At 42.7% G+C, this 22,798-nt stretch overlaps 1 protein-coding gene across 2 annotated transcripts in view; it reads left to right on the top strand.

Moving 5' to 3' along the window:
• The window catches only part of PFDN1 (prefoldin subunit 1), a 61,489-nt gene that overhangs the window by 32,356 nt on the left and 6,335 nt on the right, over nucleotides 1-22,798 (top strand). The window contains exon 4 of one of the 2 annotated variants that reach the window (XM_078003847.1): nucleotides 11,239-11,388. Coding sequence (XP_077859973.1) covers nucleotides 11,239-11,373 — 135 coding nt within the window. The 3' untranslated portion in view covers nucleotides 11,374-11,388. 2 annotated transcript variants of the gene reach the window in all.

The raw sequence follows: 22,798 nt of genomic DNA, 5'->3' as shown, positions 1-22,798 counted from the left end.
TTTTTGTATTATTAGTAGAGATGGGGTTTCACCTTATTGGCCAGGCTGAGTGTTACCTCTGTTTTTCAATGAAGAAAGGAGGGCAGGGGATAGCAGAGCCAATGACAGAATTTTTTTTTTTTTTTTTTTTTTTTTTTGAGATGGAGTCTGCTCTGTCGCCCGGGCTGGAGTGCAGTGGCCGGATCTCAGCTCACTGCAAGCTCCGCCTCCCGGGTTTACGCCATTCTCCTGCCTCAGCCTCCTAAGTGACTGGGACTACAGGCGCCTGCCACCACGCCCGGCTGATTTTTTGTATTTTTTAGTAGAGACGGGGTTTCACCGTGTTAGTCAGGATAGTCTCGATCTCCTGACCTCGTGATCCGCCCGTCTCGGCCTGCCATAGTGCTGGGATTACAGGCTTGAGCCACTGTGCCCGGCCGACAGAATGTTTTTAAAACATTAAACAAGAAATATGCCCGGCAGTTCATCTGCTTGCTCATCTCTAAGTTTATAATCCATTAAAAATTTAGTCATTAATTTTTTATTGAAATGTAGCATTTAAGAAATATGTGTTAAATAACATATATAGCTTAATAATTATAAAACAAACACGTCAGTTATCCAGGCCAATAAATCAAATGTTGTCAGGAAACCAGAACCCTCCTTGTTATCACCGCCTAATCATGTGCTATTCCTGCCTGCCTCTCCCACCAAGTAACTACTACCCTAACTTTTGTGATAATTATTTCCTTTTTAAAAAATATGGTTTTACGGCAAGGCATGGTGGCTCACGCCTGTAATCTCAGCACTTTGAGAGGCTGAGGTGGGTGGATCACGAGGTCAGGAGTTCAAGACCAGCCTGGCCAAGATGATGAAACCCTGTCTCTACTAAAACTACAAAAATTAGCCGGGCGTGGTGGTGGGCGCCTGTAATCCCAGCTACTCGGGAGGCTGAGGTAGAGAATTGCTTGAACCCGGGAGGTAGAGGTTGCAGTGAGCCGAGATCACGCCACTGCACTCTAGCCTGGTGACAGAGCGAGACTCCGTCTCAAAGAAAAAAAAGATGGTTTTGCTACCTATGGATGTATCTATAAAATAATATAATTTAGGCTGGGCACGGTGGCTTATGCCTGTAATCCCAGCACTTTGGGAGGCCGAGGCAGGCAGATCACCTGAGGTCAGGAGTTCGAGGCCATCCTGGCCAATATGGTGAAATCCTGTCTCTACTAAAAATACAAAAATTAGCTGGGCCTGGTGGCGCGTGCCTGTAGTCCCAGCTGCTCGGGAGGCTGGAGCAGGAGAATCGCTTGAACCCTAGCGGTGGAGGTTGTAGTGAGCCAAGATCGCACTATTACACTCCAGCCTGGGTGTCACAGCGAGACTCCATCTCAAAAAACAACAACAACAACAAAAAACCAAAATATATATGTATTTTATGTACATAAATATATATTTTATGTATATATTTTATGTATATAAATACATGTACATAAATATGTACATAACATATACATATATGTACATAAATATGTACATAATATATAAATATATGTACACAAATATGTACATAATATATAAATGTATGTACATAAATATGTACGTAATATATAAATATATGTACATAAATATGTACATAAATATATATTTTATGTATATACATATAATGTATATATGTATTTTATGTATATGTGTGTGTACATATATATAATTTAGCTTGTTGCTGAACTTTACGTGAACAAAATCACGATTTTTTTGCCTCACTTCTTTCGCTCCACATTGTGTTTGTGAAGTACATCGTGTTATCTCTTGAGATTGTGAGTTGTTCATTTCATTGCTGCAAAGTGTTCCGTCATATAGAAGTACCACAATTTATGTATCTAGACAGTCCATTTTTGTTCTTAACAAGTGAAGGTATTCTCATAGAGTATTTTTACAGTTTATCTTAGCATCTTGCTAAGATAATTTTCAGAAACCACCCTCCACCCACACTCCAGGAGAGCTTGCATCCTGGAAGGAAGTATAAAACGTCTACACTCCTGATGATTAAAATTAGCTTGTTGATTTCCTACCTTCCGTAGTAGCTAGATAGCTAGACACTTATGGATGTCTTTTTTAAATTTTTATCTTAGAAATCAATGCAAGATGTAAAATTAATCTCTTTTCTATGTTGTTTTGACTTGGAGAGTCTTGGGTGAAGTGATTTCTCTTATTGTGCATACATTGGGATTTCAAACATGAGTACTTATCTCTTTATAGAGCTCATTTGCATTCTTAACATTTATAAAAATGGATGTTTGTTTTAAAATAGTTTTCAGTTATTTAGGACTTCAGTCTAAGAGAGCCTGCTGGTTGGAAACCCCAGCGTTTATCATGAGCTTTATATAGTCTCTATGTCCTGATGTCTTAGGGCTTAATGTAGCTGCAGAATCCTCCTTTGTGGCTTTCAGAGAAGAGCTGGTATGGGTCTGAAAAAGCCCGCCATATATGCTCTTTTTCTGTGTGAGCATTTTTTCTTATTAATATTGCCAATGCCTTGTTCAGTGTGTATGTTATCATCCAAATGCTAAAATTTGCCCAAATATAAAGCGTCTGTGATGCATTTTATTTCCTTCATAGAAGTATTTTAGATCTGATGAGAACTCAGATGTAAGCAGTTCAAATAGATTGGTTCTTTTTTTTTTTTTTTTTTTGAGACAGAGTCTTGCTCCTCGCTCTGTCACCCAGGCTGAAGTGCAGTGGCTCAATCTTGGCTCACTGCAAGTTCCACCCCCCCCGGGTTCATGCCATTCTCCTGCCTCAGCCTCCCAAGTAGCTGGGACTATAGGTGCCCGCCACCATGCCTGGCTAATTTTTTTGTATTTTTAGTAGAGACGGGGTTTCACTGTGTTAACCAGGATGGTCTTGATCTCCTGACCCCGTGATCCGCCCGCCTCAGCCTCCCAAAGTGCTGGGATTACAGGCACAAACCATCGTGCCTGACCCATAGATTGGTTCCTTTAACTAGATAGCCTTTCTTATTTATCTTGAAATATATATTACAGATATTTAGCACACACATTCATACACCCTTGATTTGATCTGTTCCCTGATGGTGCATCTTCATTTTATGATTAAGGTAAGAGACTTAAGATAATTGGATTTGCATTCCAATTAGCCCAGAGTTCAGCTTTTTGCATCTTGTTTCAGTTATTCTTTTCTTCTTGGATACATTGAGTGCCTTGTTGCTCTTCTTGGAATACTTATCTGTCCCCACACCCAACTATTCCTTTGAATGCTTTAGGGAGTTGTTGACCTCAGCCTTCATTGTTACACGCTTTATATGGTCTATAATCTTCCCTGTCTAACCATATGTCCTTAGCCTCCTCCCTCCCATCCCTGGATTCCTTAAATCATTTTCAGGCTGCCTAGAGAATGATTTGTTTTAATGAGTTAGACTTTGGATTTTCTTTCATGTCATTACATACTTCCTTGCCAAGTGAATCAGGGCACTTTTCCTTATCCTAGATTCTTACTCTGATCAGTCTCTGTTCTCACATCACAGGTGTCCTCCAACCTGAAGTAATAGATACTGGTCATAAAAAGCAAGTTCAATACTCCATGTGGGGAAGGCCACACCTTTATTAATAAGCATGCTACACGTCAGCTCAGAAAAAGATCCAAGGAAAGGTTGACATTTCAGCCATAAATAGAATTTCCAAGTCTACTAGATTTACAACAGAGCGTTCATTACCCTAAATTCCTAATTTTAAAAGCCTTATGTTAATTTAGGAGTTCTTGGCCGGGCGTGGTGGCTCAGGCCTGTAATCCCAGCACTTTGAGAGGCCGAGACGGGCGGATCACGAGGTCAGGAGATCGAGACCATCCTGGTTAACACGGTGAAACCCCGTCTCTACTAAAAAATACAAAAAAAAAAAATTAGCCGGGCGCGGTGGTGGGCGCCTGTAGTCCCAGCTACTCGGGAGGCTGAGGCAGGAGAATGGCGTGAACCCGGGAGGCGGAGCTTGCAGTGAGCTGAGATCCGGCCACTGCACTCCAGCCCGGGCGACAGAGCGAGACTCTGTCTCAAAAAAAAAAAAAAAAAAAAAAAAATTTAGGAGTTTTTCGTTCTAACTCTTACTGTTCTCTAAGCCTCAGTTTCCTCATCTATAAAATAAGAATATTGGATTAGAAGATCTCTAGGGTCACTCCAGTCACTTCTATTAAGTTTATTGTTATAACCTTGGTCTTTTTCTGAGTTGTCGTTTTAGGAGCAAAAATGTCTCCTTAAGGCCCGGCACGGTGGCTCACGCCTGTAATCCCAGCACTTTGGGAGGCCGAGACGGGCGGATCACGAGGTCAGGAGATCGAGACCATCCTGGCTAACACGGTGAAACCCTGTCTCTACTAAAAAATACAAAAAAAACTAGCTGGGCGAGGTGGCAGGTGCCTGTAGTCCCAGCTGCTCGGGAGGCTGAGGCAGGAGAATGGCGTGAACCCAGGAGGCGGAGCTTGCAGTGAGCCAAGATCCGGCCACTGCACTCCAGCCTGGGTGACAGAGCGAGACTCTGTCTCAAAAAAAAAAAAAAAAAAAAAAAAAAATGCCTCCTTAAAATGAAAAGATGGAAGAAAGCAAAACAAAACAAAAACAATTTCCTTTGTCCAGATCGTTGTCTTAATTTAAAAAGTTAAAGGCGGGTCACGGTGGCTCACACCTATAATCCCAGCATTTTGGGAGGCCGAGGGGGGTGCAGATCACCTGAGGTCAGGAGTTCGAGACCAGCCTGACCAACATGGAGAAATGCCATCTCTACTAAAAATACAAAATTAGCCAGGCGTGGTGGTGCATGCCTGTAATCCCTGCTACTCGGGAGGCTGAGGCAGGAGAATCGCTTGAACCCGGGAGGTAGAGGTTGCGGTGAGCCGAGATCATGCCATTGCACTCCAGCCTGGGCAACAAGAATGAAACTCCATCTCAAAAAAAAAAAAAAAAATTATAAGGTTGGGTGCCATGGCTCATACCTATAATCCCAGCACTTTGGGAGGCTGAGGCAGACAGATCTTTTGAGCCCTGAAGTTTGAGACCAGCCCGGGCAACAAAGTGAGACCTCATCTCTACAAATAGTTAAAAAAATATCTGGGCATGGTGGTGCATGCCTGTGGTCCCAGCTACTGCAGAGACTAAGGTGGGAGGATTGCTTGAGCCCAGGTGATCAAGGCTGCAGTGAGGCTTGATAGCGCCACTGTACTCCAGCCTGGGTGACAGAGTGAGACCCCCATCTCAAAAAGTATATAAAAAATAAAAAGTTAATTGGAATCCTATTTTTGAAGCTAAAATGAAACTAGTTGTCTACCTATATCTAAAATGTAATTCAAGGTGATGGTATCTCTTTTGATATCTTTGCAGTCATTTAAATTACAGAGATATCCATGTAATGGCTTAAAGGTCAACTACATTAGGCATCACCTTGTTTTGGAAATATATTTTCAGATAGAGCTGAATAGCTTAACTCCACATACGTAATAGACATGCCCAGGAAGACATAATTTTATTCATTTATAGTGCTTTAATCCTGTCTTATAAAATATATGATACTTAGAATAGTAGCATATATGTTCCTGTGTTTAGATTCCTTGAGTGTTTATGAACTTTTTTTGTTTTTGTTGTTGTTGAGATGGAGTCTTACTCTGTCACCCGGGCTGGAGTGCAGTGGCGCAATCTTGGCTCACTGCAGCCTCTGCCCCCCAGATTCAAAGGATTCTCCTGCCTCAGCCTTGTGAGTAGCTGGGATTACAGGGTGCGCCACCATAACTACCTAATTTATATATTTTGATAGAGATGGGGTTTCACCACCTTGGCCAGGCTGGTCTTGAACTCCTGGCCTCAAGCGGTCTGTCCACCTTGGCCTCCCAAAGTGCTGGGATTATAGGTGTAAGCCACTGTGCCCATCCTGTTCATGAACTTTTTAATGAATTGTATCTTATTTATTTTTATAACATATTTTTTGTGAATTTTAGTTTATCTGCTGATGCAAACAGTTACACCATTTTCATAGAGCTTTTACCTTTTTATCTTACCATTTTATTCATTTTTCAAATGATTTTTGCTATATTATTTCATTTATAAATAGAATGACTAGGGACGATGCTATGTTGCTAATTATGACTAATTTGAAGTTTGTCCCAGCTCACTTTGTTTTGCTTCCAGTCTCTTACCTGCTGCCAGCATAATCGAAATATTTGAATTCCATCACTATTCACAAAGCTATTCTTTTGGTTACATAGTCATCTTGTGAGGAAGTTTTTCCAGAATGGACACAGATGCATTGTACTCCTAACCTTTGTGTAAAACAATTTAGTTCGTTTGATTCTGCTTTTGTTTTTAAGAAAACCCATGTGGGGGTGGAACAATACTTCCAGGTCAGGAAACATTATCGGTTTCCACTAATGTTTTATACGTAGTCTGTTTTTATATGAAACTCTAAAGGCTCAAACTCTGTGATGCTATAAAGACATGGAAAATGATGCTTTCTTAGGGTTGGAGGAAGTGATGACTAGTGTTTTTTTTGCTGGTAGTATCTGATAATCCCCCCTCCCTTTAGCTATTCTAGGCCTGTTTAGTTCGGGCGTTGTCGGACTGAATTGCTAAAAATAACAAATAAGGGGGAGGTGGTTCTAAGGCCAGCCCTGGCTACTGTCTGTAATCTGTTTAATTTAGTTCCTGGGGAGAAAGGGCAAAAAGAACATGGTGCCATTCTCGTTGAATGGATTTTTTGTTTAAAGTGCTCATGAGAACATTGTTTGAGCTCTCCCTTTTCTCAAACCCCACAGGGCTCATGCACCCACATTCACTTAGTGTGGAGCCAGAGCCTGGGGGCTCAAAGAGCATGCTGGGATTCAGCGGTTGTGCTAGAGATTAACCAGACAATTGTGGTCTTCTGATCTTTTAATGTGGCTTTTGACAATGGAAATGTGGATTTAGCTTGTAAGAGAGTGAGAGTGAGTGTGGTGGTTAGAAATGGGGGGAGTTAGTGTATGAATAAGAATATTTCTATTTACTACTCTTCCCTAACTCAGTGTTCAGAGAGTCAGGTGGTTTGATAAAATAACTGCATGTGTGACTCCAGTACACCTGCATTTAACTTTAACCCACACCGCCAGCATAAAGCTCTGCTTTGATTTGACTCTTGACCTCTCTGTGCCTTAACTTCTTCATAATAATAGAAACAGCTCTCTATAGAGACAGCAGTCTAGTACTTGCTTGTAAAGCTGTTGATGATCACTGAAGGAATGATTTAAATGCCTTTCCTATCCCCTGCTGTGTACAATTTTCTAGTGGTGGAATGTGTGAAAACTAGGAGCAAATTTTTAGGGGTGTGTGTGTGTGCGTGCGCGCGCGCGCGTGCGTGCGTGCTCCACATTCTATGTTGACTCACCTGAGGGCTTATTGATTTTTGTATTCTGAAGTTTATTGATTTTCGTATTCTGAAATCTCATCCAAAACCCTTTCCTTTGCAGTTCTTATTTTGGGGAAGGAGGGGTGTCTAAACCTGATTACTTTAACACCAAAGGTATAAAAGGATTGTTTTTATTAGAGATCCTGGGGGTTTGTTGGGGCAAGATGCCATGCAAATGTCTTGGGAAAGCATATATCAGTGAAGATCGAGGTATTTACCCATAGCTTTGGGATCTGAGCAGTTAGACATTGCAGACTTTGAAATGCCTGCTTTTAGATATTTCTCAAGTCACAAACCTGTGTTACTCCCTAGTTTAATGATAGGCTGCTGCATTATCCAGGTGAGAGATGATGGTGGGTTGGACTAGGATGGTGACAGTGGAGGTGATCAGACTCTGGATGTATTTTAAGGTAGAACCAAGGTGACTGGGTATAGGAGTAAAAGAAGAGAGTTGAAAAAACTGAAGTTTTGGGCCTGTGATTAAGCCCCAAATGCTCCCCCTCTTCTTCCTCTTCCTTCCCCATATGTCACTCATTCTCCACGAGAGATCTGGAATGGGTTCATGGGAGAGCGGGCATTTCACCTGGGCTTTGAAGGTCAGCTAGAAGTTTGCTAGGTGGGGCTAGGGCAGAGGGGAGGGCATTTCAAATCAAGGAATAGTGTGGACAAAAGTCTGGAAGTGGAGTGGTGGTTGCAGTGGAGTAACCGTCCATGGGGAAATGAGTGAGTGGGAAGTGAGGCTGGAAAGAGCTAAGGGAAAGGAATTAAAGTGAATGAAATTAGCATTGCTTCTACTCACTTTTTCTAAGTACTGCTTGTTCTATGCAAGTAGCTGTTCTAAGTCCCAATGCTATTCATTCAGTGTGGTTTCCACTCAGCATTCCATGTGTCCTGGGCTCCACAGAGGGAACGTCCTGCTGCAGACATTCCCCAGGTTTATAGGAACAAATGTGCTACTGCTCATTCATAGATCAATGTTTCCTAGTCAGTTCTCAAGTTTTGAAACTAAATTTTTTTTTTTTCCCGAAACTAATTTTTAAAGCAAGCTGAAAGTTTGGTTTGGGCCTTTACCTTTGAGATTACTGTTAGACACCCAAGTAAAGATGTGGAATAGACAGTTGGATGTATGAATCTGGAACTCTGGACTAGCGAAATAAAATAGAGAATTGTCTACAAATTACCAGTTTATAGATGGCATTTCAAGTCATAGAACTAGCTTGGGTCAACTAAGGGAAAAATATAGCTGGAGAAGGGACAGGGTTTGTGGACTGAGCCCTGGGTCACTGCAGCAGGACCACAGAGGTGTGGACAGCATCCATTTTGAGTCCAAATAACCGAGTGAATACCCACATGGGCAACCCTCTGCTGATACGGGGCCAGGCTGAAGGGTTGCTGTCAACTCCCTTGGTGGTAAGGGGACTGCTTTTTCATGGGCTGTCCAAGCAGAGGCTGGCAGCAGAAGTGGTCAGTTCTGTTAGACCTCAGTTGCAAGTGCTTTGTGGTCTTCCTTACTAGCACTCCCCCTGGAGTTAGGCCTGACTGGCTGAGGGAAGCTGGTTTGTTTTCCCTGGGAGGGACTGCAGGAGGTAGAGACTGAGATCAAGTTAGGCTCAGAGCTGAGTGCTTTGCATATGGACAACACTGCAGGGAGGGGGTGCCTGAACATAGTCCTTTTAAAGTATAGCAGATAAAAAGTCTGCCATGGATCTGTGGAATCTTGAGTAAAATTTGAGGAAGGTGAGTACTAAGATGGGCAGAAGCAAAGATGCCTACGAGTTTTGAACTAGTTTTGAAGGTTAAAAGATCCCTAAGAGGATTTTATGTTAATACCTTTACTGTTCCCTATATATACTCAACATAGTGTGTACACACACATTGCTACCCTCTATAAAATGAATTTTAAATTTTATTTTATTTTTTTGGAGATGAGGTTTTGCTTTGTCATCCAGGCTGGAGTGCAGTGGCGTGGCGTGATCATAGCTCAGTGCAGCCTGGAACTCCTGGGCTCAGGTGTTCCTCCTACTTTAGTCTCCTCAGTAGCTGAGACTATAGGCGCAGGCTACCATGCTCAGATAATTAATTTTTTTTCTTTTTTTTTTGTAAAGACAGAGTCTCCCTATGTTGCCCAGGCTGGTCGCGAACTTGGCCTTGAGCAGTCCTCCCACTTCAGCCTCCGAAAGTGTTGGGATTACAGGCATGACCCACCACGCCTAGTCCCCTCTGTGAGATCCAAATATGTACTAAGAAAAGCTTCAACCTTTAGAATATTTTTTAAGTTCATCTTTAAGATTCTTAGCAAGTAAAAGATACAGCTTGTCTTTTCTCTGATATGCACAGCATAATGCCTTGGCATAGTAATTAAGAATACGAACTCTGGAATTAGATGAGTATGAATTTGAACTCTGACTGCTACTTAATATCATCTTGGACAAATGACATACTTAGTGTTTGGTATGGTTTGGATGTTTGTCTCCTCCAAATCTCATGTTGAAATGTGATCCCCAGTGTTGGAGGTGGGGCCTGGTGGGAGGTGATTGGATCATGAGGGCAGATCCCTCATGAATGGCATAGCACAATCCCCTTGGTGATGAGTGAGTTCTCAGTTCACTCAAAATCTGGTTGTTTAAATATCTAGGACCTCACACTCCCTCTCTTTTGCCTCACTTTCACCATGTGACGTACTGGCTTGCCATCACCTTCTACCATGATTGTAAGCCTCCTGAGGCCCTCACCAGACACTGAGCAGATGTTGGTGCCATACCTGTACAGTCTGTGGAACCATGAGCCAATTAAACTTCTTTTCTTTATAAATTACCCAGTGTCAGGTATTCCTTTACAGTAATGCAAAAATGGACTGATACAGTGTTTTTAAGCCTAAATACGCTCGTCTGTAAAATGGCAAAAGCAAGTGTTAGGATGGAGGGAGACAATAAGTAACTTTTATTTCCTGCCCAAGAGTGGAACCAATTGAAAGACAGACGGATATAAAAATTCCATCTTTTTATATATTTTACCTTTACTATTAATAAAGATTAGGTTGAAGAATGTGGCTTAGGTATGCAGCAGTCATGAGTTTTTAATATTGATCCAGATTTAGGCATACAGATAGATGAACTTACCCTACAAATCTCTGTAAGTGTAGGACAACCACACGTCTTTCTCTGCAGAGGCAGGCAGAGCCTGTCTGTTAAACTTACAAGAGGCTTCTGCAAACAAGCAGCTTCTGGCAGAGCAGAAGGGGCCGAGCCCCTTTGTTTCTTCTTCCAAACAAGCCAGTCAGAAAAGCCACCAGTCTTCCCTGGACTAGATGGAGGAGGCTAGGACTAGAACTAATGAAAGCTGGAGGTGAGGATAAACACTTATCCCTTATGAAAGGTACCTGCCTTGTAACATAATACAGATCACTTAGTACTGTGCCTGACACAGTAAATACTTAATGCTGGATTTTATTATTTGCATCTGGTGGATGCTCAGCAGCTGTTTACTGATTGAGCATATTGCCACCAAGTGCTTATAAGATAAAAGATGTTTTTTTCTTTTAATTTGGAAAATAATGTATGAAAGCGAATTTAACAAACACCTGTGCATTTATCATTTAGCATTAACAAATGGTAGCATTTTGTAATATTTACCTTTTTGGCTTTTTTTTTACACAAATAATGCTAATGAAATTGAGGTCGTCTGTGTTCCCTCCCATACCGTCCCCAGTCTCATTACCACTCACCAGAAGCAACAGCTATCAAGAATTTGGTCTGTATCTTTTCATTCCATGTTTGATATGCATCCTGTATTCAATAAGTAACACCGTGTTGTTTATATCTTTCAGCAACTTGCTTTTTTCATTCCATATGAAGCACAAACATTGCCATTGGTAGGGCTGGTCGGTGGACTCACTGTCGAGTGCCAGCAGGTCAGTTCGATCTGCTGCTCTTATTTTCTAATAGCCATGGTTTCTGTGTGAAGCCATCTCATGAACTTTGTGGCCTCTGCCCGTGATTTAGAAATGGAGATCACATGTTCTTCATGGAGCCAGAACCAGAATCAGTCAGGGAAAGAGAGGGACATCAGAGTGGTAACCTGGGATTCCAGGTTCTAGACTCCAAACCCTCTAACATTCACTTTTACTCTGAAAGAAATGGGGATTCCTTATGCCATAGTTGGATACTCTGAGTAGCTAGGCATTCCAAAATTTGTGGTCCTTTTCTTATAAAATGATAACCCCCTGAATACCAGCTCTGAGTGAAGAGATAAGTGGCTTCTAAGTGGCCTGGCATCTGGAAATTGAAGAAAGGGCAAAAGGAAAACCACCCTTTGAGTCATGTTTGCAAAGAGAAGTATGCCAAGGGCTCTTTTATTACTCCAGTGTCATTAAAAGTGTAATTGGTGTTATGTCAGCTATTAGATCAGAGCTATTAGCATATTAAATTCTCTCTGTTTACCCCAGTTCTATGGTAACTTAGTGGGTGTGGAGTTGGGGACAAGTGGCAGCTGGGCGCCTGTGACGTTTGGTCTGTAGAGTGATTTCATCAGGATCTGAGCCCTGTATCACCCTGGATGGAGAAGTGTCACTGGGTGATGTGGACCTGACCTCTCAATACCCCTCAGAACACCCAGAGCTATGAGCAAAGATCCTGGGTTGCTTGTCTTACCTAGAAGTTTAACTTTGAAGGACAGCATTTTCTTAGGTGATATTGACAGGTGTAACTGTGAATTTCCTTTTCTCTTTCTTAGTGAAAAGACAGCCGAGGGTTTTGGAAAGCTTTACAAGTAGTCCTTTGATATTGGAGTGTATTTGCAGTTCTCCAATTCTGCCCTCTGCTGACCCAGACAGATCAGCCTAGGAGGTGCCTATGAGTCATGCAGCTGTGCTTGCCGTGGCTTTGAGCTCTTGCTTGTTTTCACTGTCTCCAGGTCCTTTTATGGGTTTCCGGTTGCCATATCTCTATTTTTTTAGTTGTATAAATATGTTACTCGATTGGAAAGTAGTGATGTGATCACATAAAAGTTTACTCTTGTTTATCTATTGGCTCTACCACAGTACCTTATTAACTCATTAAATGCTTAGTGCTTTTGCTTACAGCATTAAAGTTAATTTTTAACAATTATTATGGCAGTTTATTTTACCCCAACCAATTTGTGTGTGTAAATTTTTGGTGGAATACAGACTGATTTGCTGGTAAAAGCCATTACTTGCCATGCCTATTTTCAGACACAGAGATTTAATGTCCTGTCTTTTTTTTTTTAATGTCCTTTCTTTCTTTTTTTTTTTTTTTTTTTTTTTTTGAGATTCAGTCTTACTCTGTCATCCAGGCTGGAGTGCAGTGGTGTGATCTCGGCTCATTGCAACCTCTGCCTCCTGGGTTCAAGCGATTCACCTGCCTTAGCCTCCTGAGTAGCTGGGATTACAGTCGTGCACCACCAGGCCCAGCTAATTTTTGTATTTTTAGTGGAGGTGGGATTTCACCATGTTGGCCAGGCTGGTTTCCAACTCCTGACCTCAAGTGATCTGCCTGCCTCGGCCTCCTAAAGTGCTGGAATTATAGGCATGAGCCACTGTTCCCGGCCAGTGTCCTGTCTTTTCCCCTTGTGGTGCAGCATTTTGAGAAGAAAAGGAGATATATATATATATGAGGTAAAATTCACATAACATAAAATTCACAATGTTATATAATCATCACCACTGTCTAACTCTAGAACATTTTTATTGCCCCCAAAAGAAACTTACCTAATTAAGCAGTGAGACTGCCCATTCCCTCAGTACCTGGCAACCATGAATCTGTTTTCTATCTGTCTCTGCAGATTTGCCTGTTTTGGATGTTTATAAATGGATCATCTAGTGTGTGGCTTTCTGTGTCTGGCTTCTTTCACCCTTAGCTTAATGTCTCAAGGTTCATTCATGTTATAGCATGTATCAGTACTTCTCTCGTTTTTATGTCTGAATACTATTCCATTATATGGATATACCACATTTTGTTTATCCATTTATCAGTTGATGGACATTTAGGTTGTTTCCACTTTTTGGCTGTTGTAAATAATGCTGCTATGAACATTTACAAGTTTTTGTTTGTATGTCAGAGTGGATTAGCTGGCTCATATGGTAATTTTATGTTTTAACTGAAGTAACTGCCAAGCTTTTCTGTAGCAGCTGCCCCATTTTACACCACCAGCAATATATGAGGGTTCTAGTTTCTCCACATCTTTGCCAACACTTGTTGTTTTCTCTCTTTTTTTTTAATTTTATTTTTTGTTTTTACATTTTTAGTAGAGACGTAGGTCTCGCTGTGCTGCCCAGGCTGGTTTCAAACTCCTGAGCTCAAGTGATCCTCCCATGTTGGCCTTCCAAAGTGCTGGGATTACAGGTGTGCAACACTGCATCTGGCCGGTTTTTTTATTATAGCCATCCTAGTTGGTATAGTCTATCATTGTGATTTTTAAAATTTGCATTTTTGTAATGATAATAATGTTGAACAGCTTTTCATGTGCTTTTTGGCCAATGATATGTCTTCTTTGAGGAAATATCTGCACAAATCCTTTGCTCATTTTAAAATTGGGTTGTCTTTGTTGTTGTTGAAAGAAAATAGGAATTCTGGAGTTGAAAGAAAATAGGAATTGCTTGGAGCAGAGAGCAGGATCAGGATTGACTTTAGGCTCTAGCCACACATACCTGCATGTTAATCTTAACGTCAATTACAACTCCACTTCCAAGAATGCAAGGTGTCACCCTTACTTCCTCTCTTAGCAGGCACACCCTTATTCACCTGCTCCTTTACCATGCCTACAGCCCAAACTCTACTGTAAACACTGATGATTTGATCCTCTTGCTCCTGTAAGACTGGGACAAACTAAAGACAAACTGAAATATTGGGACTTACCATTTTTTGTTGTTGTTTTTGCTCATTTGGAAGACTTGTAGAATTTTAACAGTTCCTCTAGTCCGTCTTATTGAAGAGCACTTGACTTTTTGATGTTGGTAAAACAGAAGAAAAGTAATGTATATTGGGAAACTGTAATCGTTTCCTTGGGCATAATTATATTGATGCTTTTACAACCCTTGTGTTGGACCTACACAAAACCCAATGTCTCATTGAAGATAGGAGTTAATATTTGTCCTGACACCGCATTACATGTTCTTGAGGCTCACCCGTAACAGGTAAAATGTCTACTAGTTTTCCTTCATGGAGTTAGGGTCAGGTCTCAACTTTTTAAAGTTTCAAGATATCCTACAGGCCACTTGATGTAGCGCTCCCCTTTCTAGCCCCCAACCATTTCTGACGTGTTGTCACTCTTCCTGTTTGAACATATCCAACGATTTTTAGTGACCTCATTCTTTTTCCTGAACTACTCTCCTTTTGGTTTCTATGATACACATTTCCCTCCTTTTTAGTATTATTTACTGGTTCCTCCTCTTCGTTCCAGTCTTAAAATGTTGAATTTCTTCAAGGCTGAGTCCTCTTATTGTATGTTCTTTACCTAGGAATTTCATCCGTTCTCACGACTTCAAGTACCACCTCTATGCAAAATTATATCCCTAGCCTAGATTTCTTCCATGAACTCCAGAGCCAATCTAGTTTTTCACATCTCATTTGGATGTCTCACAGGTACCTTAAACCCACTATGTCCAAAACAAAGCTCAGAATCTTCCTTTCCAAACCAGGTCCTCCTCCTGCATTTCTTCTCTCAGTGAAAGGCAGCACCCTTGAGCCAGTGTGCAAGCCCCAACTGGGCATCCTGGGAGTCATTCCTGACATCCTTCTCCCCAGCTTCTGACGTCTAATGAAGGTTATGATGAAGGGCATGGTGGAGTCCTCTTGTTGATTTTCCTCCTGAATATTTCAAAAATCTACTGCTCTTCATCTCCATTGTCACCACTAAGATACTGTCATCTCTTTCCAAGACGATTGCAGTGGCCTCCTAACAGGTTTCCAACATTCACATGTGTATTCTCTAATCCAGTGCCTCCCAGGCTTTTTTTTACAGTACAGCTCTCAGAAAATTGTATTTGCACAATTCACTGGGGTAACCGGACAAAGGTGCTCAAAGCTGGAGGCAACTGCCCCAAAGGGGGTTTTGGCTGCCCTGGACGCACCCAGCCACTCCAGGGACTGAGAGATCAATATCTTGGGCACATCTGTTACCCATTCATGACTCATAGGACATTTTGTGGGAAGCTCTGTTCTCATTCATTCTCTATGCTTCAGCTGAGATTGTTTTCAATAGAAATTTGACTTTTGCTAACCCAGTGGTGTTCCATTGCCTTCAAGATAAATTCCAAAACTTGAATATGGTTTAAGACCCCACATGATCCGACTCAGCCTCACCAGCCTCATCTCTGTATTCTCATCCTTTCTCTCTCTGTGCTTCAGTCTCCGTGGTTGACATTCAATTCTCCCAACTTGCCATGCTCCATTTATCTGGAATTATTCTCTCCCCACTCTCACCTCTCCTCTTGTTAATTCTTGCTCATCCTTCAGAGCTGAGTTCTCGAGTCCCTCTGTGAGTTCCTTGATTCCATCAGATGTTTCCTCCATTGAAGACCGTGCTTTCCCTCAGATCCCTTGTTACAGTGGTAGCTCAATGTCTGTGTGGCCTGCAACAGTATAATCTCCAGGGATCAGTGTGTACTTTGTTCGCTGCTCTACTGTTGGTGCTCTTTGGAGTGCTGAGTGCCCAATACGTGTTTGTTAGATGAATTATGTGCCAGTTCTTGGTGCTAGGGTTATAGCATTTATCAAATCAGACATGATGCCTACTCTGGAGCTTATGGTGAGATACAGACAATAAAGAAATAAACAAGAAACCATCATGTAGTAAGGGCGATGTTTTAGAGAGTTACTGGAGACCTCCTTTAGTGAATAATTGGGGAAGGGCTTTCTGAAAAAGTGAAATTTCAGCTAAGATGTGAATGAAAAGAAGCAGACAGCCACATAAAAGTACCTCAAGGAAAAACATTCCAGTTGGAGGTCACAGAGAAATATTACACAGAGAGATATTCCTGTCTTAAGACAGAAATAAGTCTGCTGGAGCTGTTTAAGCAAGTGAAAGGGGGGACAGAGTAGTAATGAAGTGGAGGGGTTGGCAGGAGGGATGCCATGTGGAGCCTGATTGCCTCAGTTAGAGTCTGGCTTGTTTTCTAAGTGTGAGGTGAAACCATTAGAGGCTTTTTTTTTCTTTTTTTTCTTTTTTTTTTTTTGAGATGGAGTTTTGCTCTTGTTGCCCAGGTTGGAGTGCAGTGGTGTGATCTCGGCTCACTGCAACCTCCACCTCCCAGGCTCAAGTGATTCTCCTGCCTCAGCCTCCTGAGTAGCTGGGATTACAGGCATGTGCCACCATGCCCAGCTAGTTTTTTTTATTTTTAGTAGACATGGAGTTTCATCACGTTGGACAGGCTGGTCTCAAACTCCTGATCTCAGGTGATCCACCTGTCTCAACCTTCTAAAGTGCAGAGATTACAGGCGTGAGCCACCATGCCTGGCCCATTAGAGGCTTTTTGAGCAGAGGCTAACTTGATTCGGTATGAGAGTGTCCACGAGACACCTCCAGGTGACACTAGGAGAGTGTCCACGACACACCTCCTAGTCCAAGATGATGGAGGCTTGGACTAGGATAGGGGCAGTGGCGCTAGATAGAAGGAAGAGTAGAGATTGGGAATGTATTTGGAAGTAAGCTAATAAGATTTGCTGATGGATTGGATGGAAGGTGTGGGGTTTGAGGAAAAGAAAAAAATCAGGGATGTGCCGTGTAGGGTCATTCTTGAAAAACAGCTCTCTTTTTTTTTTTTTTGTGGCCTTTTTGTTTTTTACGTTGAGCAGTTGGGTCGAGTGCCATTCACTGAGATGGGGAAGTCAGGGAGGGGTGGGGGTGACTGTAAATCACTTGTGTTTGTTTTAAACAGGTTAAAGTCTGAGTTTGACATCCAAGAGGATATGTTTTATAAATAATTGGATATGTTAAATCTGGTATTAAGGGGAGATAGCATTGGAGATACAGATTTGGAGTCATATAATGTTTAAAGCTATGAGATGAGAGTATTGGGTTTTTTTTGTTGTTGTTGTTTTTTGAGATGGAGTCTTGCTGTGTCACCCACGCTGGAATACAGTGGCTTGATCTCAGCTCACTGCAACATCAGCCTCCTGGGTTCAAGCAATTCTCATGCCTCTGCCTCCCGAGTAGCTGGGACTACAGGCATGTGCCACCACACCTGGCTAATTTTTGTATTTTTAGTAGAGACGGGGTTTCTCCATGTTGGCCATGCTGGTCTCGAACTCCTGACCTCAGGTGATTCACCCGCCTCAGCCTCCCACAGTGTTGGGATTACAGGCGTGAGCCACCGCACCTGGCTGAAATGAGAGTTTCTAAGAGGTAGTGCAGATGGGTAGAAGAGGAGGAGTTCCAGGACAGCTTCCTGTGAAATGCAGCATTCGGAAGCTGAGCAGAGGAGGGGTAGTCAGCAAAGGAGAACTTAGAAAGAGTAGCCAGTTATGTCGGAGGAGAATAGAAGTGTGGTGTCATGAAAGCTAGAGGGAGAAAGTGTTCCAAGAAGTGTGTTGAACACTGTTGAGAGGTTGAGTAAGATGACAGAGAAGCACCCATAGAGATCACTGGACTTGAATCATAGCCAGTTCATTAAAGGAGGCAGAAGTGTGGTTGGAGAGGTCTGAGGAGCAGATAGGAGGGAAGGCAGGGGAGGCAGCTGCCTCAAAAAACTGATTCAAGAAGTTTTGTAGAAAAGAGGCAGTACTTACAGAGGACTGAGAGGTAAAGAAAGGGTTTTTTAATGATTTGCCTCACCAAGAAGGATCTTGCAGAGAAAGAAATAGAAGATTAAGAAGAAAGGAAGGTTAACAGTAAGAGTGAAGTTTCTGAGAAGGTATGTGGGGATGAAATCATTGTCTAAGTGGAAGGGTTGTGTGTTTTTGTTTTGTTTTGAGACAGGGCCTTGCTCTGTCATCTAGGCTCGAGTGCAGTGGCGTGATCACGGCTCACTGCAGTCTCATCCTCCTGGACTCAAGTGATCCTCCTGCCTTAGCCTTCTGAGTAGCTAGGGCTACAGACATGCACCACCATGCCCAGCTGATTTTTTTTTATTTTTGTAGAGATGGGTCTCGCTATATAGATAGGGTCTTGCCAATAAGTGGGTGATATTCTCTGCCAGGGTTCCGTAAATTACAGCCCAAGGGCCAGCTGGTCTCAAACTCCTTCCCTCAAGTGATCCTCCCACCTCAGCCTTACAAAGTGCAGGGTTGTATTTTGATTCCTTTAAAAACGCAGTACAGGCATGCTATCAATTTTAACAGAGAAAGAAGAGACTATACATACAGGTGTAGGTCGATTAGTAGATTTGGTAGCAGGAAGATAGAGTTCTCCTCAGATTTATTTTCTCAGCTGAGGAGAGGAGGGAGCATAGGAGATTTGAGGAGCCAAGACAAAGCATGAAATAGTTATTTTGGAGAGCAGACAATGAACATATAAAGGAAGTTTAATAGAATTTTCATAGTGCCCATTTGGGATTCATGGCCCTGAATTTAAAGTGAGACCATTTAGCACAATTTACCATTTTCCTCCAGGAACATTCAGCCACTCAGGTGAGGCATGGAGTGGGTAGATGGTTGAATTTAATCTGGGTTGGCATTTTCCCAGGTAAGTGCAAGAGAGGGAGAGAGGGACATAGGTGAAAGGGTATTTATAAGGAGAATAAATATAAATGATGGACTATGTAAGCAAAGCTGGGTAGGAAGGGAAAAGCCCATGGAAGCATAATGGATAACAAACAACTTGTTGCATGACAAGGTTGAAGAAATGCTGGAGCGAGAGTATCAGAAGTGATCTGGAAGAATATGAGGTAGTGGTGGTGAAATGGACACTTCAGAGGTTGACAAGACCTAGGGCATGACCATGGACTGGGTGACTGAGGTGGGGTAACCATAAATTTGTAAAGAGAGGAGCCTGTGCTATTGGGTGAGTCATCTACATTCTTTTGAAGTCACCTTGAATGGTACTGCAGTGGTGGAGAGGGAGACAGGGAGCCACTGATGATGAGGGATAGTGCCCAGGATACTGGAAGATTGCAGCAACAAGGAGGGGGCAGTCCGGTGGTTAAGCATGATGCCGTGAGCTTCAAGGACCAGGGTTTGTGAAGGATGAAGGAGGGGAAATGATTTGGCAGTGAGCTGAATGAATGGATGGAAGGATGGACAGATGGAAATGCAGGCTTTTATTAGGCAGCTTTCAGTGAAAGTTAAAAATCTCTAATTGCTGGACTCAGTCCTACCCTTTAAAGCTCCATCTTTTTAAGGAACAGACACTGGCAAACCACCGCCTGCCCCATCCAGTTCACTGCCTGTTTCTGTGCTTTCGAAACATAGCTGTGCCCATTCATCTGCACCACACCCATTTGTTTACACATTGTCTGACTGCTTTTGTGCTACAATGGCAGAGCTGAGTAGTTGTAACAGAGATAACCCCACAGTGAAAGCCTAAAATATTTATTATCTGGCCCTTTATAGAAAAAGTTTGCTGACTCCTGATTTAGAACAAAAAGTTTGAGTCTCAAACTTCAGTGTGCGTCACAGCTGCCTGGGAGGGCTTGTGAAAACACAGATTGCCAGACTCCATCCCCAGGGTTTCTGGTTCAGTGGGTCTGGGTTGGGGCATAAGAATATGCACCTCTAATAAGTTCGCAGGTGATCCCGACGCTGCTGGGAGAGGACTGCACTTGGAGAGCCATTGCTTTCGATAGTTAAGGTAGTGATAGATTCCTTCTTCCCTTAATCTTCTCTGAACCACCTACTTCAGCTGCCCATCGCTTGACCCCATTGCTTGACCCCATCGCTTGACATGATTTGCTGGCTTGTCGTCATCCCTTTTACACCTGGTGCCTGCAGATGGTAGTGATTCTTTGGCTGAGGCTTGATCAGCACCATATGCACTGGGACAGTTGCTGCTCCTGGCTCTGTGCTTCACTCTGAGCTTTGTATCTGGTCTTTCCCAGGTTATCCGGTAGGCTGGGCTTTCTCTGGGACTCACATGAAGCTGATGTATTAGGGAGGGCAGCAGTAGGTAGAACTCACCTAAACCTCAGGGGGACCGAGCGGCTAAACACTGTTGTTTGAAGAATTTTTTCCCCTCGTGTATATCTGCTGTAAAGTGCTTGAGTGGTGTAGGGGTTCATCTTGGCAGACTGAATTGGGGGTGCTAGCCAGCATGTGATCATAGGTGGGGTTTGGGAGTCTGACCCCATATGGTAGCAGTGTCAGTCTGTCGGCAGGTAAAAGCACACCTGGGAGGAAAACACGTCAGCGCTTAGCTGAAGTACGTCTTTTTTCCCTGTCCTTCAGCAGAAAGATCTCTGAAGGGGTTTTTCTTTTCTTTTTTCTTTTCTTTTCATTCCCTCTTTCTGTCTCTCAGCTTTCTTTCTTTTCTTCCTTTCCTTTCCTTTCATTTCCTTTCCTTTCCCTTTTTCTTTTCTTTTCTTTTCTTTCTTTGTTTTTCTGAAGGATATTTCTAAAGTAGTGTCTAGAAGATGCAGGGACAGTAACTCTTTCCGAGATTTCTCTTTGTTCTCCTGCTCCATGCCTAAGATTGCTTTATCTTTCTTTGATTTGTCTCCCAGCGGTGTAGCTCAGTGGTTACCATATCACCTAGCTGTGTCCTCTGGTGAAATGGATGCACCCAGATGAGTTTACAAGTGGGCGTGTCCATGAACTGCTTTAGACCTGTCTCTCAGGTGTCGGATTTTGCCTGCCTCTGTTGGCGCTCCTCACCCATCCAGGCTGGTGGCTCAGGGCACATGTGCCCTCAGGGCTCTGCCCCGCCCCTACCTGCTCCAGCTGTGCCCAAGCTGTCCCTTTTTCCATCCTGACTTCTCTGATTGTGTCCTCTCATTGCCTTTTTTCTGTTTTTGTCTTGTTTCCCTGCCTTCCCTTGTCCCCCATCAAGACATGCCTCTTCAGCCCTCAGTGAGTTCTTGGCCTCTTGCCAAACATACCATATTGTGGGCAGCTGGTACCCTCTGACCATTTTACAGATCTGCTAATGAGCGAACACGTGAATTAGTGAGGCTTTGGGTTTTTAATTTGGAAGTCATGGTAGAGACAGCAAAAAGATGGCCATTGCCTTCCGTTTTTTTGATTAATAGTAGAGCTTGAAGTCGACGGTGGTCTCCAGGAGCTGGAAGCTGCGAATTTTACTTAAGGAAGAAGTATGTGACCAAGGCAGGTCACACTCAGGGTCAGAAACCGTGACTCCCAGCAGAGGGTCTCTGAGGACTCAGCTCTCACGGAAGATCAGGAGCAGAAGGGAACCTGAGTCAGCCTTGTCTATTGCCTCCAAAGCCTGGATTGGAGGGCAGGAGATAAGCCAGAAGGGCTATTTTTATTGAGACAAAAGTACATATCCATACACATCCATGGTATATCTCCCCTCTCTCTGACCTCCATTTTAACCTGTTTTGTTTGTTTAGTCTTTAAGGCAAGAGTTCATTTGAAGAAAGTGTCGTGTGGCTAAAGTAAAAATGGGAGTGGGGTGGGGGTGGAGGATCGCCCTGGTATTGCCCAAATCCTCATCTTACAAATGGGAAAATAGAGGAACAGAGAGGAGAAAACCCTTTTCTATACCCCAAGGCAGGACAAACAGGAAAGAAAGAAAAAAATAATAATAATAATTTAGAGAAGGAGAGCTGGAGACAAAGTTCCTAAGAAAAGAAAAAAGTCTATAGTGATAGCGTCACAAGATGCATTACCTCAGGAGTCTATTTGAGAGATTGTGTCATGTCAGAAAAGTTCTAGGGACTGGAGCCTCTTTCCTTGGTAAGAGGATGAGAATGAAACACCAGCCCCTCAGTCTGACTCCTGGAAAAAAGAACCTCAGGCCGATGAGCAATAACTCCAACAATGTCATTTCCCTGGCCGTGCTGAGCCCCACAGGAAATCTCAGAGTTTGTCATCACGACAAGGGCCCACAAGAATGTCGCTGCACCCAGAGCTTTGTGGTTTGATGCCACTAGAGACTTTACTGGTGAAAGCATTCTGAGGGAAGTTGCTCGGCAAGACAGAAGGATGCTGCAGTGAGGACAGCAGATGCCCTCCCAGGACTGCTGGTAGTAAGTGTGGTTTTCAAATGTCGCTCCTAGCAGCCCTGAGGCTGACATCAGATAGAGCAGTTCCTCAAGGATTTCAGAGTCCAGGACATGGGAAATTGGGGTGGTTTGTTTTTTAGTTTTGCAAGTTGACCTGATAAAGCATAAAGGCCTGTTAGGGCCTGTTCTGTTTGTGGAAGCAAGGCCAGATCCAAAGCCCTCATTGGGATCTGTGACATTTGAATTTTATTATTTATTTATTTTATTATAAATTAATAATTTGTAATTGTATAAATTTATGGGGTAAAAGTAT

The sequence above is a fragment of the Macaca mulatta genome, chromosome 6 (genome assembly GCF_049350105.2).
Source record: "Macaca mulatta isolate MMU2019108-1 chromosome 6, T2T-MMU8v2.0, whole genome shotgun sequence".
Classification (NCBI taxonomy): domain Eukaryota; kingdom Metazoa; phylum Chordata; class Mammalia; order Primates; family Cercopithecidae; genus Macaca; species Macaca mulatta.
Note: the sequence above shows the minus strand (reverse complement) of the source record. Positions and strands in the feature narration are given on the sequence as shown.